This window comes from Grammomys surdaster, unplaced genomic scaffold, assembly GCF_004785775.1.
Source record: "Grammomys surdaster isolate TR1022 unplaced genomic scaffold, NIH_TR_1.0 126219, whole genome shotgun sequence".
Lineage (NCBI taxonomy): Eukaryota > Metazoa > Chordata > Mammalia > Rodentia > Muridae > Grammomys > Grammomys surdaster.
In genome coordinates, this window is record NW_021621022.1 from 4,767,261 (window position 1) to 4,784,321 (window position 17,061).

The 17,061-nt window shown below is 48.4% G+C and overlaps 1 protein-coding gene across 1 annotated transcript in view; it reads left to right on the top strand.

Moving 5' to 3' along the window:
* Scara5 (scavenger receptor class A member 5) overlaps nt 1–16,599 on the top strand; it is a 92,827-nt gene extending 76,228 nt beyond the window's left edge. The window contains exons 8-9 of the mRNA XM_028758832.1: nt 8,548–8,742; nt 14,505–16,599. Coding sequence (XP_028614665.1) covers nt 8,548–8,742; nt 14,505–14,641 — 332 coding nt within the window. The 3' untranslated portion in view covers nt 14,642–16,599. The remainder of the gene's footprint in view (nt 1–8,547; nt 8,743–14,504) is intronic.
* The last annotated feature ends 462 nt before the right edge of the window (nt 16,600–17,061 follow it).

A 17,061-nucleotide genomic window follows, 5' to 3' on the forward strand; every position in this document is an offset into this window, starting at 1 on the left:
CCCCTCCCCCTCCCCCTCTCCCCCTCTCTGTCCTTGTGATGCTGGGTGGTAGAGGATGATGAGGTCCCTGCAGAGGCAAACTGCAGAAGAGTGAGGGCTTCCAGGGCTCAATGTCCTAATTCCACAACCCTTCCCATCCTCAGATATGGAAGACACCTTGGTGGGTACTTGGAGTCAGTTTCAGATGGCCTTGCTTCCTGCCATAGGTGACATCTAGCCTCTATTCTTCAAGAAGATGTTAGTGAGATTTAGATAAAAAAGGAAAGAAATGAGCCATCTCCAGGGTGGTCTTATGGGTGCTATGACGGCAAAGCTTCATGTTGGCTTTCTTACTGACTCAGCCTGGGAGGGACACTTGCCACCACATGGTAGTCCCCACCATGGTCTTCCTTCTGGTTCATGCTGAGTTTTGAACCACAGAGACAGACCACCAGCCAGTTCTCAGTGTATTGTCTGCCATTCCCTCAGAGGCAGACACTACAGAGAGGGCATGTCCTCACTCAGGGTGACAGTGTGAGTACTAAGTTTGGGTCTCCAGGTGAGGGTTTGCAGTATGGATGTACCGTGCTTGCTCCCGGACTTGGAAGGGCCCAGACTAACATAGGAACCAGGATGTGGAAGGAGGAAGAACCCCCCCCACACACACACACCTACACCCCTACACCCCCACACCCTCCCCCCACCCACCCCCCACTCCCCGCCAGGAGTGGCCATTAGACTGAAGGGATGTGGGGACTGAGCTGATTAAACAATAGATCCATAAAGTCTTTGCCAGGGAGGTCTTTCAAATGTCAGCAAGTCTCCCTGGAGGGCTTGAGTAAGGAAGGCTCAAGGCTTGCTGACACAAACAATCAGCACTCTTTGACTGTCGCCTGGCTCTCTTGGCTCCCTTTCTAGCTCTAAAAAAAAAAAAAAAAAAAAAAAAGGTTTGTTGGGTTTGTTGGCTATTACCTGTTGGTGCCGTTTGAAACCAAGAAAACAATGGCGGGAGAAGAGCTTCATATATCTACACAGCTGCTCAGTAGATGCTGCGGTAGTTGTGAGAAGCTTTGAGCTTTGACCCTCTCCCACTAGCTCCCGATATCATTTATTGTTTAACAGACACATCTTTATGATTTAGTTTTACTCTTTTTAATTGTGTGTGTGTGTGTGTGTGTGTGTGTGTGTGTGTACTGGCGTTACAGATGGCTGTTAGCTACCTCCTGTAGGAGCTGGGAATCAAACTCATGCCCCCTCCAAGAGCAGATTGCACTCTTAGCCACTGAGCCATCTCTCCAGCCTCAAGATGCATCTTATAAGATTTATTTATTTATTCTGTATATATGTGGAGGTCAGAGGACAACTTGCAGGAGTCTGTTCTCTTCTTTTACCATGGAAGCCCCAGGGATCAAACTCAGGTTGTCAAGCTTGGCAGTGTGTTAACTCATGGAGCCATGTTACTAGTCCCTAGACACATCTTTACTGTCAAGTACCAGGAACCAGGCAGCCAGGAATAGCAGCATCAGAAAGTCGTGCACATAGTTTTCAAAGACCAAACTGGGGAGAGGAAGACACGAGTCAGCAATTTAAAGAGCCAAGACTGGAGACTTGAGGATGGCTGTATTGATAAAGGGCTTGTCACATGGGCAGAAGGACCTGAGTTCAGATCCCCAGGACTCACATAAAAAGCCAGTGTGGAGGTACACATGTGTAATCTTAGTGCCGGACAAGAAATCACAGAGGATTTCAGGCCTGCTAGTCCTCCTGAACAGTGAAGTCCAGTCTCGGGGAGAGACCCTGACTCAAAAGAGAAGGAGAAAGGGAGGGGGAAGACACCTGACTCTGATCTCTGGCCTCCACGGGCAACAGGGCAGTGACACCTTGGGGGATGTATCTGCAACATCTTCGACCCAGAAAAGTTTTGAATATCCTGCTGTGACTTCCATCCAGAGACCCATCACAAGGGGCACACAGCACAGGAAAGACCCAGGAGTGGTCATTTCTTCAGCTGACCTGGAGAAAGTCTTTTTCCCTTCTTCATACTCCTTGAAGGAGAGCTGCAATGGTCCCTTGATAATATTTAATAAAATATCCTGAAGAGGTGCCAACCCCCCCCTATTAGGGTCAGAGCAGACATCCACCCCAAGAAACGGTGTTTTGTACCCACAGGCAATGGCCTCCAGGACAGCCTCCCCAGAAACGCCTTCTTTCACTTCAGGGATGCCTCCCAAGCTCCCATATGGATCACATTTCCTGTTGAGAAGTGTCACCCCAGCCTAGGAGGTGGGGACTTCAGGCCAGCTCAGGGCATGAGGAGTTCTTCTTTTATAAGAGAATGAAAGTTCAACTTCCTTAACGGGCAGATGGTCCAAATTATCCCTGCCCCCCCCAACCCGCCCCTTCGCAGCTGCAGAAACTGCAGAGCCCATTTTCCCAGCCCTGTGTGTTTATTTCCATTCTCTACAACCTCCTTTCTTCCTTCTTGTTTTTGCTTTGGTAGGAGGGGACTGAAAGGCACAGAAAACAAACATCAGAGGACTGAACCATTCTGACCATAGCTTGAGCTCTCCCCCTTGCTTTAGAAGCAGAAATCTCAGGCCCTAGGACTCTCCCATGCATAGCCAAGGGAGGTTCTGAGGAAGGCAGTGCTCTATCTGGTTCTTAGAGCCCTTAAATGTTGTCTGAGTCCTGCTCACCCATCCACTCCTCTACTCCTCCATTAACTACAGTATGTTGAATACTTCGTTGTACCGTTGTCAAAGCTTGGGTCTGAGTCCAGAGGGTTCCTGCTAAGATGTCCAAATTTCTTGTGTACTAGAATAAAGAATTAAGCCATGAATAGTGATAATGAATCATGAATATTATTAAATTAATAATCATTAATAGTTATTAAAGGAGAGAGAGGCACTCCTGAGAGTGGAAGTAGGCTAGAGAGCTGAGACACATCCAATACTCAAAGCCCTGAATCCTCCCGTTGAAGGTCCTGCTTCACTTGCAAGCTCCCCCTGTGATATACCCAGGACAGAGCTTTGATGTCACTGGGTCTGGGGACAGACAGCTCTGAGCCATCTGAGACCAAGGCATGTTGGAAGTTACAAGGCTACTTCAGCCTGAAAACCAGTTCTAAGAGATGGCAGCTACCAGCCACTTACATGACCCTCCCAAATCTGCCTGGGGGCAGAGGGATGGAGCAACTTGCTCAGTTATGCTGAGAGCAGAAAGACATTTCACAGTTTACCCCCCCCCCCCCCGCGCACAGTAAAAGCCACAAAACCCCAAACAGGGTGTGCAAACAAGGTAAGGGAGCCCGTGGATGAAGAAAAGCCAGCGACAGCCAGAGATGCCAGTACCCTGGAAGTGAAACCAGATGCTGGTTTGAAAGTCCTGGCGTGGAATCCCAAGAGATACTGTGCCTTCCCTCCTATGCCCAGAGGCAGGGTAAGCAGCCGTCAGGCTTGTGGAAAGATCAGAGATCTGAGTCCTGAGTCTAAGGTAGAGATAAAGCCACTTCCCACTTGGTGCTTAAGGAAATCATGAACCAGATCCAGACTCTTTCCCCGGGATCCTGCTTCTTCTACAGGTGTATTTACAGGATAGTGAGAGCAAAGCAATGTTTGGTTTGAGAGAAGGATGCCCACACATTAGGTTTATAAGTGCTGTGTTAGGCGCCCAAGAATGGCCTGGGCCATGGTGCAGAAATCCCATATCATTCCAGAACTGCCTTGCTTAGCAAATCACATCTAGTTTACATTAGTATGCAGAGAGTTGCTGACAGCAAGAACCATGCTTCTGCACCCCCACTCCCTGCCCTAGCATACAGAGGAGCCAGAAACCGGAGAGAGGAGAGGAAGTGAGGAGGGACCTATCCAAGTGTAGGGAGAAGCCCCTGATCCTGTGCAGATCAGTTTTCAGCATACCGTTTCTGCTAGGGCCCACACTATGCATGCTGTCCTCAGAAGTGCATGGAGACATCCAGAGATAACTCATGTGCTGACTCATCTGCTGGAATTTGAGGTGTTGGATGTTCTAAGTCTTTGACACTCACGGTTGCTCTCTTGTGACCATTCCATCTATGTTTCCAGAGATGGCAGAGGCCAGTGTCGCCAACACCCCAACCTAGCCCCCAGAGGCAGAGGTACCCTATTTCTACTCACCAGGACCACAGGAGCAAACCTGCCTGACTTTATGCAAACCTCTACTCACAACGGGGCCCTCAGAGGCAGGTTACCAGTCAGTCATTAGATGGGTGTGACATTCCCCCATGTTCTGTTCTCGTCAGATGTTTCTGGGAGTCATCTGAGTCACTTTAGGTAATGGGGCCTGGGAAAAGGCCCATCATATCGGCAAGCCTTGCACAGCCTGGAATGGAGGGGTTACTGGGACCCAAGGCTGCTCTGGGCACACTGCCGTAAGTAAAGGGTCAGTTTGTCTAGTGTCTCATCTCAGACATGGCCTAGAGACTCCAATCCTGATTCTCAGCCATTTTTCTCCTGCCTACACCCCTCTACCACCTCCACATTCCCCAGCTCATATTTTGAGAGATTCTGAGTGATTCTGTAATTTTCACTACAGTGGTTTGGACAGACCTCCTGGGCCTTTCCCACAAACAAGGAAGAGCCACGGGCTGTGGGCACATCACACTCCTTGATCGATTCATCAAATGTCACAGCCTTACCACACTGGCAAAGTCAAGTTGGCACTAGTGACAGGGTACTGAACAGATTCAAACAGCATTAACTACTGCCACAGGGAAAAGAATTCTGCACAAGCCATACTCTATCTCAATTTGAACAGAGGTGACATGAAGAGGGGCCAAGAAAGGTTTGGTGGGGCCAGGAAAGTAAAGTTACAAAAAGAAGGAGGCTGGGTGGTTCCAGGGGAGCTTGTATGGGCTCGGAAACTGGCATTTATCAAAGTGAATGGCTGTCGTTCAAGAGATGCTGGAGACAGAGGTCTTGCTATCAGTTTTCATGTGGGAGACCTCAAGTCTGCTCCAGGAACTTACGGTTGATTCTGACAGCTCCTGTTAGCAGGCTTAGAGTGATTCTGGGTCATGGACATTGAGTTATTGGAAATGATATCTGTGTCTTCTTGAAGTAGTTTTAGGCCAAGTTTGAAGTTCCAGTTAAGGGAAGAGTTCAAAGGGACCTGAGTTGGGTTTGGCCATGGAGCTACTTTTTGCCACAGATCCCCTGATCAGGCCAGGAAATGTAAGCAACAGAGAGAGGTAGTCAGCCTTGTGTATCAGACTCAAAGGAACACTCATTCTATGCTTGCTCATGAAGACAAGCACCCATCCATCTATATAGCTCTGGCCATCAAACCTGTGTTTAGTTCTCAAAGCTAACCTGAGTCAATACTGAGCATCCAGGACTGTCATTCCAAGGGAAATGGGGTAGGCACATGTAGCCTGAGGTTGGGAGCTTTCTAAAGCCATCTCAAGCAAGGGCTCTCTGGTCTGTGGAGTGCTGTCTCCCTCTGGGCCCTTGGCATCCAGAGATAACTGTCCACCATCTTCCCTGGGTGGGATGACCCAGTTCTGGGAGTGAAGATAGAAACAGTGCTCTGTGAAAGGGGCCTTCCAGGAGCAATAGCTTCCTCAGTTCCAGTTTCCTCATCTCCACATGGGGCTGGGGTAGCCTGGGAATCCCTGAGTCCCCAGCTGCTGCTGGCATCCTGTGACTCAAGGTGAAAGACAATGGTCCCACTCTCTCTTGGCATCCGTTTTAACTGTGGAATGTGGTCGGGAGTTCCAGAGGTGAATCTGGATGGAGGACTAAGTGAGCAGGTGGAAATAGAAATGTATACACCGACATATTACGAGGAGTGAGTAGGTGATGCACGGGAGACGGACAGACTTACCCGGCTTTCCTCCAGTGCGGAGCTCCATCCTTCCCCTGCCTAGCAAAGCAGCACATTCACTTCCAATGTCACTCAGAAAATCTGTGCCCTGCAAGGGTGTGGCAACCATCGTGGTTCACCCATGTGACTCAGGGGGGAAGCTGACACATTTCTATGAATTTCTAATGAACACGCTGCCATTAAAGTAACTTACCCAGGCTTCTGCTCCATCTTAGTTGTGAGGCAGACTAATAGAACCAGCCAGAAGGTTAAGTACCCAGTGCAGACTTCAGCTCTCCTGGTCACAGAGGATGGCTTGGATAAGTCATATCACCTCTGTGGGCCTCTGGGTCTTCCTGTTACATGACGGCTTTACGTCGTCTCAAAGTCTTGGTCAGCTGACAAATTTCATGTTTCTCTGTCATTTGTGATGATTGGAAAAGGCCAATGATTGTGTCACCGCTAATTAAAAGATCTCCATGCACTATGTGATGGGACGACGGAAGCCCACAGCTAAGCTGCAGCACACTGCTGCCAGCCATAGTCAGGGGAAATGTAGAGTTTCCTAGACCCACTTGTTTCTCCACAGCCTGATCCCAACTGTGCCCCTTTCCTTCTTATCTGGAGAGGTGGGATGGGTCTGGGAACCCTGGGGCTTTCTTCAGGAGTGTGGAAGAGGACCCAGAGCAGCCTAGGTAATAGGCAAAAGCAGTTCAGCATGCCAGGGAATAGGAGGAGGTTTCTAGGAGCTGAAGTAGCAAGGTAGGAAGCCATAAGCAGAGTTCAGAAGCCCTGACATCCCAGGAAACTTGTAGGTAAACCAATGAGCCTTTTGAACTGCAAGAGCCATGTGGCTGCTAAGGGCCAGTGTCCAGTCCTGACTACCTTATATGTTTCTTCCAAGCATTGATGCTTCTGGACTAGGGATGACTGCAGGCTTCCAAGCATTGATGCTTCTGGACTAGGGATGACTGCAGGCTTCTTAGTGTAAAGGAAAACCACGTACATCCAGGTGTTGTGGGCGCCCACAATCTCAACCCCAAAGCAGAAGAGAAAAGAACCGTGGCCCAACCCTGAGGACAATCTTGGGTTCTCAGCTCAGTTTGGGAAGGTGAAGGCTACAGCTCTGCCCAAGAGCTGAGGGCCGCAGGTTAGGGACAAACTGTCAAGTTGGGATAACCATCCATGACACCCTGCCATAAACCAGGATCACCTGAGAAAGTAAGACAGTTATATTATGAGGAAATAAAGATAAAAGCCAGAGTGGGACTAGGATGTCTGAGAGAAGGGGACATCTGTGTGTGAGGCCTAGAGAAGCCGAGGGCCGCGTAGACGTAAAAGGGGCTTTCCGTTCTCTGGGCTGGTGCCTCTTCCCACTTCCAACTCCCTTGTCTAGTTTCCAATATGGTGTCTCCCTTCGCTCTTCACACCCTACTTGGTCCATACTTCCTAGATGCCTCCTCGAGTGACCTTCCACCCTCTTTTCTAATCTAACTTCTAATATGGTGCCTTCCCTCACTCATCACTCCCCTCCTTGCCTAGCTTCCAAGATGGCCCTTCCCGTCACTCTCTCTTGTTCACCCTTCAAAGTGGCATCTCACCCACCCCACCCACTTCCTCATCCACATTTCTAAGTGATGCCTTTCTTGCCACCTACTCCAGTCCCTATCAACACACGTAACGCTACTTGAGAAGCCATGTAGTGAGATAGGGTCTTAACAGTGTAGCCCAGGCTGGCCTATGATCTAATGATACACCTGCGTCAGCCTGCCAGGTGCTGGGACTACAGATGTGTGACATGATCCCTGGCTTTACTAATTGTTTCCCAGGCTTTTGTCAGCCCCCCCCCCAAATCTCAGCTTTATTAAGGCACATCCCTAACTCATGTGTGTGTTCACTCTCCTCTAACCAATGCTTGCTCATCTGTGGGAAAGGGAACAGAATAAGTCAGAGACTCTCTGAACGTCAGCCTCACTATCCTTGTTACATTCCCTCTCTTGCTCTTGCTCTGACCTGATCCTCAAAACTGCCTGGCCTGCTTGGAAACCCATAGCTTCCTCCTGCCTCCTCTGACCTCACACAGAGGCTCTGGTTCACAGCACCATGAACATACTCTCAAGCGACCTGGGATTGACTAGAGGCAAGGCAGGTCTGGGAAACTTGTAGCCAATCTGAGGTCTAGCCTCTGATCTATTTTGATGTCACCGTTTCCTCCTTACTGTCCTCAGGGATTTACCCTGGTCACACTTCGCTTCTGGGTTCTACCTTCCCACCAGTTTCCTCTTCAGGGCTCCTGTGTTCTCCCTGAGTGCCAGCAGGAGCTAGGCTTTCAGTAACTGTCAGGCATGGTTGGCTGCCTGGTCAGGGAGGAAACTCACCGAATACTGAGAAGAGATGTTCTGGCCAGTTTTGTTGTGAACTTAAAACACTTTTTAGAAATCAGCTGGCAAGAAGAAAGCTGACAATAAGTAAGAAGAATGCCAGGCATGGTGGCATATAGCCATAATGCAAGCATTAGGGTGTGCAGAAATTGGGGCAGCTGGGCTGTGTGAGACCCTGTCTCAGAACAAAGCAAAACAAAACAAATAAAAAACCTGGCATGACACAAGATGGCCTCATGGTTTTAGCCTTAGCTCTCTCTTCCCTGTGTGGAAGGATGCTCATTTAGGAGGCTGGGTCAGGTCCTGGATGTCCAGGGACAGGTAGTAACAATGACTCTCCCAGCAGGTGATATGGATTTCACAATGATTCGCCTGGTAAATGGCTCTGGCCCACACCAGGGCCGGGTGGAGGTGTTCCATGATCGTCGCTGGGGCACAGTGTGTGATGACGGCTGGGACAAGAAGGATGGGGACGTGGTGTGCCGCATGCTGGGCTTCCATGGTGTTGAGGAGGTGTACCGGACAGCTCGTTTTGGGCAAGGTAAGAATGGTGAAATAAAGTACAGATTAGACAACATGGAAGAGAGCCGTGGATGCTAGGCCTGTCTCCTTCCCCAAAGCCTGTGTCACCTTCATAGCTCACATAGGCCAACTGGGCTCTGGGGACACCGATCCCTCACTCCTGTTCTCAGCACACACCTCATACTTATAAACACTCCTTCTCTATATAACTTGAACAGAAAGAAACTTGGATGGACTTGAACCCAAAACAACAGTTCCCAAAGCATGGATCAGAGAGCCTTTCCCCCATCTATTTGGTGTACCTTGTTCCTTGGCTGTGCGAACTTGCCCGGCCCCTCTCCACTGTCTTGGTGTGCTTGTCTGGGAGCTGTGCTTACAGACTCTGCAATGCTTCCCAGCCTAGACCCCTGGGATCTAACATGCTGTCAATCAGCTGTTGTAAACACCTGCATTCTGACTCGGGAAGGATTAAGATTTGAGCTGATCATATCACCCTCAGCTGTCAGGTAGTCTGCTGATCCGTGAGTGGCAGCCTCCAGAGGAGCTTTGGGGTTGTGGAGTAGTGCCAGAGAAGCCCACCATCTTAGCCAAAGTCTAGGCTTTCTATTTCTCTGAGCTAAAATAGTTACAGAGACTTCTTCTTCTTCTTCTTCCTCCTCCTCCTCCTCCTCTTCCTCCTCCTCTTCTTCCTCTTCCTCCTCCTCTTCCTCCTTCTCCTCCTCCTCTTTCTCTTTGAAATCTGGAGGCTGTTCCTGGAGCCCATCTCTACATCTGGGGCTTCAATCATGGCCCAGGTCATTCTCTCTACCCTGAAATAGTCCCTTGAGCCTCAGACCCCTCAGAATCCCGTTACTTCCCAGATAGCACCACTCAGACTTGGCATGGACCTGTCAAATGGGCCACATTTTCTTCCCATCGAATCCTTTACCTCTATCAAGCCTACAGCACCATTTTGTGTTAGATTCCATTTAAACCAGACTCTGGGCACTTCCACCCTACCACCAACTCCTTAACTGTCCCATCCCCAAGTCTCACAGATTCTATCTACGTCCACCCCTCCAGGGTCTTCTGAATCTGTCTTGTCCCCTTCTTCCTTGCTGCACACCTTACAGTATTCATCAGAGCAGAGCAGTGCTTAGGGTAGAAACTCTGGGCCGGGCAGTGGTAGCGCACGTCTTTAATCCCAGCACTTGGGAGGCAGAGGCAGGTGGATTTCTGAGTTCAAGGCCAGCCTGATCTACAGAGTGAGTTCCAGGACAGCCAGGGCTGCACAGAGAAACCCTGTCTCGAAAAACAAAACAAAACAAAACAAAACAAAACAAAAGGATAGAAACTCTGGAGTCAGACATCCTTGTTTCAATCCAGTGACATCCTTGAGCAGATTTCTTAATCTTGGTGAGCTTCAAGTCTCTCTCTTTTAAAGACAAGCTGTCGATGTTAGATGAGGTTGCATGTGCCAAGCAGTTACCATTGTCCATCTCTGTTTGCTACCTATTGAGTGAAGATGGCTATCAGTCCAAGGGGCCTGAGGGAATCCTTGAGCTTTCCTGAACTGCTGTCATTTGGGTTGTCTCACCACAACCTGCAGGTTGGTTCCTGGGCCTGCCTTTTATAGCTGCTAGAAATCTGTCTTCAATGAGCAATAGCTTGTGTTAACCCATTCCTGAAGCTTCAGTGGTTCTTTATTGCTCTTGGGATCAAGTTAGCCCTTCTTTTTAATTCCCCCCAGCAATGTTCCTTGAGACAGAGTCTTAATATATAGCTCAGGTTGGCCTTGGGCTTGCTTTGTCTCTCAGGCTACTCTCTAACTTGTAATCCTCCTGCTTCAGCTCACTCAAGTGAAGGGATTTTAATTGCACCACTACTACAGAGCCCTAACTAAAGCCCTTCTTAAGCCACTTCCTGTCACTCCTCACTTGTCTACTGTGTAGGGGTCTACTGTGCTTCTGAGGCCACCTGATGGTGTTTCCTGTCCCCCTGACTCTGCATGTTACCTTTCCCCATCAGCTCTAAAAGGCAGCTCAGTTTTGTCTTCTGGAAGGAGCTTTCCAGGGCCTCTGATACCTCAGCTCACGGTGAACATAAATACACTTTAGCTCCTGTGGCATTCGATGCATGTGTCTGTCATCTGGGTGGTTCACTGGGGGATTCTAAGTATGCAGAAAACTTCCGGGTGTTGAGCAGGACCTCAGATTATTTGTTGAATGAGTGAATGGTCACTTCCAACCTAGTGTTGTACTACAACATGCTCTATGGTCTCGATCTCACCCCATGAAGAGCACCTCTTGTGCTGTTTTCTCATCTGTTCACCAGGAGGTGCTGTGCTGATCTGTTAACCATAGGGGACTTCATAATATTAAATACTTTAATAAATGCCCTGGCACAGAGCTTCTTCCCATCTCAGTGGTTTATGTTCCCGAATGAAAGATACACACACAGTCTTTATATGTTAATATGCCTTAAGCAGCACAATAGCTGGGCGACTGCCTAGCCTCTATGCTGATAATCTACCTCCCACTGATAATTCCAAGTTACTACTCACTAATTTCTATGTTCCATCTTGGCTGCTCCGGACCCAACTGAGCAGCCCTCTGGGCCACGCTTTCTTGGCCCAGAGCCCAGGGTACTCCCCTTGCTTCTCTACCCCATGGTGACCTCTGTGTCTCTCCTCTCTCCACACTATCCTAAAGCATGGCAGGTCTCTCTCTCCTCCTTCCTCGAGGTCCCAAGTCCAGGAAACCTAACCCTGGCCCCTCACCTCTCTCTCTGTCTTCTCCCCAGCTATTGGCTGCTGGCATCTTTATTTACCAATCAGAATTAACTGGGGGCAGGTTCCCAGAAGCTACATGCAGACCTTCTTGTGCAAACTGTTTTGCACAGAGGACCCAATTAGCATTCATAATACAAGCAGCTACAGGACTTTATTGTGCACCTCAAGAGGGACAACCAGCGTGCAGTTGACCTAGCCTGAGCAGGTTTCCTCGGACCCACATATATCCCTGGATCACCCGGGACAAAATAACTTCCTAACAAGTTTTCAGGCTGGTCCTGGGACCTCTCCTTGTGTAGACAGAGGACTGTTCTTATCCAGGGGATGAGTACTTGGAATCTTCAGAGCACTGGCTTCTGTGACTTGGGGTGAGGGGCATAGATATTTGCAGTGTCCTCAGCAATGCCTCCACACACGTGTAAGAATGGCAGTTTCGGACTGCTTGTGAGATGGCCCTGCTTCAAGTGTACTGCCCATCCAGAGGCTGGACAGCAGCCCATCCTGGTGGAGCCCCAGGCTGTTCTTACAGTGCTCACATCCTGCAAACACAGTTGGGATGGGCAGCCTTGGGTCTGTTCTTTATTTGTTAGTTCCCTTTATTTGCTTTGGGTGTGACTAATCCAATGGAGCTCTTGGGCCTGCTGCCTTCTCCTGGGTAATTTGTGAAGTGATGTGTTTTCCAGGAGACATTTAATCTGCAAGTTATTGCTATCCCTCAAAGGGCTTATTGTGTAAGAGCCAGGGAGAGGCTGTGGTGAAAACATTGTCCAGGCAGACAGCGGAAGCAAGCCTCTCCTCCTTGGTCTGTCCTTGCCTCACTGCGTGGCAATCCTGTGATAGAGGACACTGAGAATCTCCAGGGAACATGTCTCAGCGGCTTAATTCATGTAGTTGTTTTAGTCAATAGCACGGTGGCTCAGAAGGTCCCTCGAGCTTCTTTGTAAAGGGATAGAACAGGGCAGAACTAGAATGAATGACAGAGCTGAAGATTTTCAAAGTCTCGGTGATTCCACTAAAAATAAAAAGAGGGATCATCTGGCTGTGAGGGAGGGTACAGCCAGCTGTGGTCAGCTTTGGGTCTAATCCCCGAGCTACCTCTCCTGTAGGCTTTCAGGGATACCATAGCCCTTCCCAATATAGAAACATCCAGTCAATTAATGTGGGATGAAATACCAGTAACACTGGAACCTGGGTAAAGACCCTTGACCTTTTTACCTTATGCTTCTTTGTGGTACTCATTATCTTTCTTATTACTGTGACCAAAATATCATACATAAACAACTCAAGGGAAGAAAGATTTGTTTTAGCATGTGGTTTTAGAGAGTAATAGCCCATCCCGGTAGGGAAGACATGGTGATAGGTGCTACCAGTGGGAGGTGGCCCCTTCCATTCTAGTGAACTAGGAAGCAGACAAATCAGGCTGGAGTGGATGTAACTTTCAAAGTCTGCTCTTTACTGATCTTCTTCCTTTTGCTAAATAGGCCCCACCTCTTAAAGGTTCCACAGTCTCCCCAAACAGATAGTACCAGGATCTCCATATGTGGCCACCTTCAGACCAGCAGGTTAACCCATTACAGCTCAGCGAACAAGGCTGGCTGCAAGTCTTAGGGACTCAGTGTTTGAGGGGCTAACCTAAGGACTTATGGTTGGAGGATGTCTGATGACAAAGTCAAAATTGGAAATGCTTTATAGTTCCAGTACCACGATCTTAGGCTCACAGAATGGGACCATGTAGTAATTTGCTACTAACGAACTCAGTTCTGGGCCACAGGATAATCCAGGATCTGTCTGACATTATCCTTCTGATTAGGCCTTGCCAAATTGCCCATTCATAAAAGCTTCTAGATACTGTATCTCAGTGGCAGGGAGAGTCAGTTACCAAGTGTGAGCCTGGGCGTAGGTGGGTGGGTAGCAAGACTTGAGTTTGAAATTAGTGTCTACTAGTTATAAACTGTGTAACCTGGTACCAATTGCTCTCTGAGCCGAAATTTTCTCACTTACAGAATGTGTCTCTTACTGTCTACCCCAAAGCATAATGATGAGGACTTATAGAGGCTTATATCTGAAAGAAGCCTGATTCATAGGAGAGACAAACACCAATATCTCTGTTACTGTTACTCTACCTACAGGAAGCTAAGCTCATAATGAAGGATGCATTCTCAGTAGAGCAGAGAGAGAAGATGGCCACCACCAGATTTGAGAAGCACCCCAGGTTCAGCCAGGGCGTGGCGGTGCCATTTACAGGCACAATCTCTTTTTTTTTTATTGGATGTTTTATTTACATTTCATATGTTGTTCCCTTACCCCATCCCCCACCCACCCAGGAACCCCCTATCCCCTCATCCCTCCTCCTGCTTCTCTGTGGATGTACCCCTACCTACCCTCCCACTCCCACCTCCCCATCCTCAAATTCCCACCCCCTGGGGTGTCCAGCCTTCATGAGGCCAAGGATCTCTTCTCCCACCTATGCCCAGCAGGGTCCTCCGCTCTTACGTATACAGCTGGAGCCATGGGTCCCTCCCTATGTGCTCCCAGGCTGGTTGTTTAGACCCTGGGAACTGTGGTTGGTTGATATTGTTGCTCTCCTCATGGGGCCACAAACCCTTTCAGCTCCAATGGTCTTCACTCTAACTCCTCCATTGGGAACCCCATGATCAGTTCAATGGCTAGTTGTGAGCATCTGCCTCTGAATATGTCAGACTCTTGAAGACCTCTGAGGAGACAACCATATCAGGCTCTTATCAGCATGCACTTCCTGGCTTCCACATCAGCATCTACCTTTGATGACTGCACATGGGATGGATACTCAGGTGGAATGGTCTTCAGACAGCCCCTCCTTCAGTTTCTGTCCCTCACTTTGTCTCCATATTTGCTCCCTTGAGTATTTTGTTGCTCCTTCTAAGAAGAACTGAATCACCCCCACTTGGTCTTCCTTCACAGGCACAATCCCTTTTGTCCTCCTTCCTGCTTCAGAATCACTGCTAAGACGTTGTGTTTGCCTCTCTTCACAGGCACAGGGAGGATTTGGATGGACGATGTGAACTGCAAGGGAACCGAGAGCTCCATCTTCCACTGCCAGTTCTCCAAATGGGGGGTGACAAACTGCGGGCATGCTGAGGATGCTGGAGTGACTTGTACTGCCCTCTGAAAGCAGCCATGGCCCAAGGCCAGGACACTACCGCTGAGCCACATTCCTGTGTCTCTGGAGAAGGAGGAATTGCTTGGAGCCACCTAACCACGGCTCATGTGCAATCCAACACCACCATACCCTTGTACCAGTTGGCCCTACTCTGGTTCCAAGGTGACGTGGTGTCACTTTCTTTGCAGACAAATGCTCCAAAGTGCTCAGTGGGACCTACATTCTGTCTTTCCCTTCCATCAAGGTTTCTACATGGAGAGCCCCAGTCAATTGAACCAGCAGTATGTTCAGCTATCTGAAGTGGATTCAGAAGGGCCTGGGGACCCATATTCCCTTTGGTCTCCTGGTTATAGATAGATACTGATATGATGTCATAGGCAAGAGTAGCAATGGAGGTGGGAGGTGTTATGGGTCATTTACTTTGCCGATAATTCTCAAATCCCACAGTTTCACCCACCACCATCCACCTCCCCAGCAAGTAGAAACCCTTAATGACTCTGTTTCCCTTCTTTTCCTCTGCCTCTTCACACTATATGTTAGTTTGCGGAAGGGGCAGTGGAGAAGCCAGTTATGGGAAACATAAGAAAATGGCAGGCACCTGAAGAATTCAGCTGGAGCTGGGAAGGGAGGGGAATAACTACCGTGTTTTGTGATACCATATCTTGGGTGCTGGACTCACTTATCCATATTGCTGTGTTAATAATACAAGGCATGTCCCTCAGGGCAGAACTCTGCCTCCTGGGAGTGCTCACCTGGCCTGTTCATCTGGCTTCCAAGCTAGAAGACCAAGAATGACCAAGACTGAAACCAGGTTCCCACATGAATTTTAGTGTGCCCTTATTAGGACTGAGCAACAAGCTTGGGCTGTAGACATTGCTTATTAGAAGGTTGTGTGCCCCTAATTCTACAGCAAGCCCATGCAAGATCAGACGTAATGGGTTTCTAAGTCAAGCGTACACCCAGGAGGGCTGATCTGAAGGGTGACATGAGAGCTATCCACATTAACTTGGGCCCATCAGTCATTAGAGACTGTGTCACGGTTTGTTGGTGACATTTTACCTTTTAGGCCCCTCTAAACACAATCCTGTGATCCAAGGAATGCAATCCTGATAAACCCCTCAAGGGTAGAAAGAAGTATGGAATTCCTATAACCTTCCCGTGGGAAATGAGATGCCTTGGGACTCTTCAAGCCTGTGAGCTGCACTTCTCTCCTGCTTACAAAGAAAACATAATCTGCTCTTGACCCAAGGAGGAGGTTGAACTAGATTGTATGTGTGTTCTAGAACTGGGGGAGCTACAGGGCAGCAACTGAGTGCAGACCTGTCTGGCTATAGTAGAGTCGCAGACACAATGACATATCCTATGAGGTGAGCATTATCCTGCTCGGGCTCAAGAAGACCTAGGTACCTCCAGATCCTGACTGACCACTCAGCCAATATGTGATCTTGGTCATTCTTGCTTGCAATATGTGTTACTCACTACTGTTCTCCTGATCTGACCAACTGTTATGTTTACATAACATGCATGTACTCATGCATTTTCTTCCAGAGCCGACGTATGTATACCTGTACAAGTGTAGCACTCCTATTACATGGCTCAGCACGTCACAATGGTTATGTTTTAAAAGATATGCTAAAGGCAATATTAAAAAAAAATAGGTATTTTAAAAGTGCCTAAACATCACTTTGAGAATTGTGGGAAAGAATCCAGTTAACCCAATGATGAAGACTCAGTAACTTTCTCACTTGGTCTTCACATGGTGGAAACACAAGTTTGGCTTTATGTCTGTAAAAGCAATGTTGGAAAGTATTTTAACCATAAAGATAAAAGTCGGCTAGTTTACAGACCTACCTATGAGGGCGTGGAAATGACCATGGCCTGTATTTCAGGGACTAATGGAAACTAGGCCTAAAATACTTCAGATGTTTTATAGAAAGAATCTCAATAAAGCAAACATTTGAAATAGATGTCGCTGACAAGTGATCCGTCATATTCTTTCTCACGAAAACCCAGGGACTGTGGAGAGAGTTGGTAAGGCAATCTGACTCTTTCCAGTGAGAGTTGTTTAGCATGTGCTGCCCATGAAAAGCCATCTTCATGCTTTCAGAAGACATCCAACACATATGTCTAGACCGATTATGTGACAGAACACATTTTAGTCTGTTTTCTGTTGCCATAACAGAATATCCAAGGTGAAGTAGATTTATAAAGAAAACAGGTTTATCTATCATACTGAAAGTCCAAAACTGGGCAGCCATATCTGGCAAGGGCCTTGTGCTGCTCCAACTTGAGGCAGAAGGAAGAGGACAAGGGGTCTGTACAGAAGAGATCAAGCATGCAGGCAGGCTTGCTTTAGAATGAACTAGAACCACCATCCATGAGGACTCCGCCCCTGTCACTCGGGCATCTCCTCAAACTGCCACATTGAG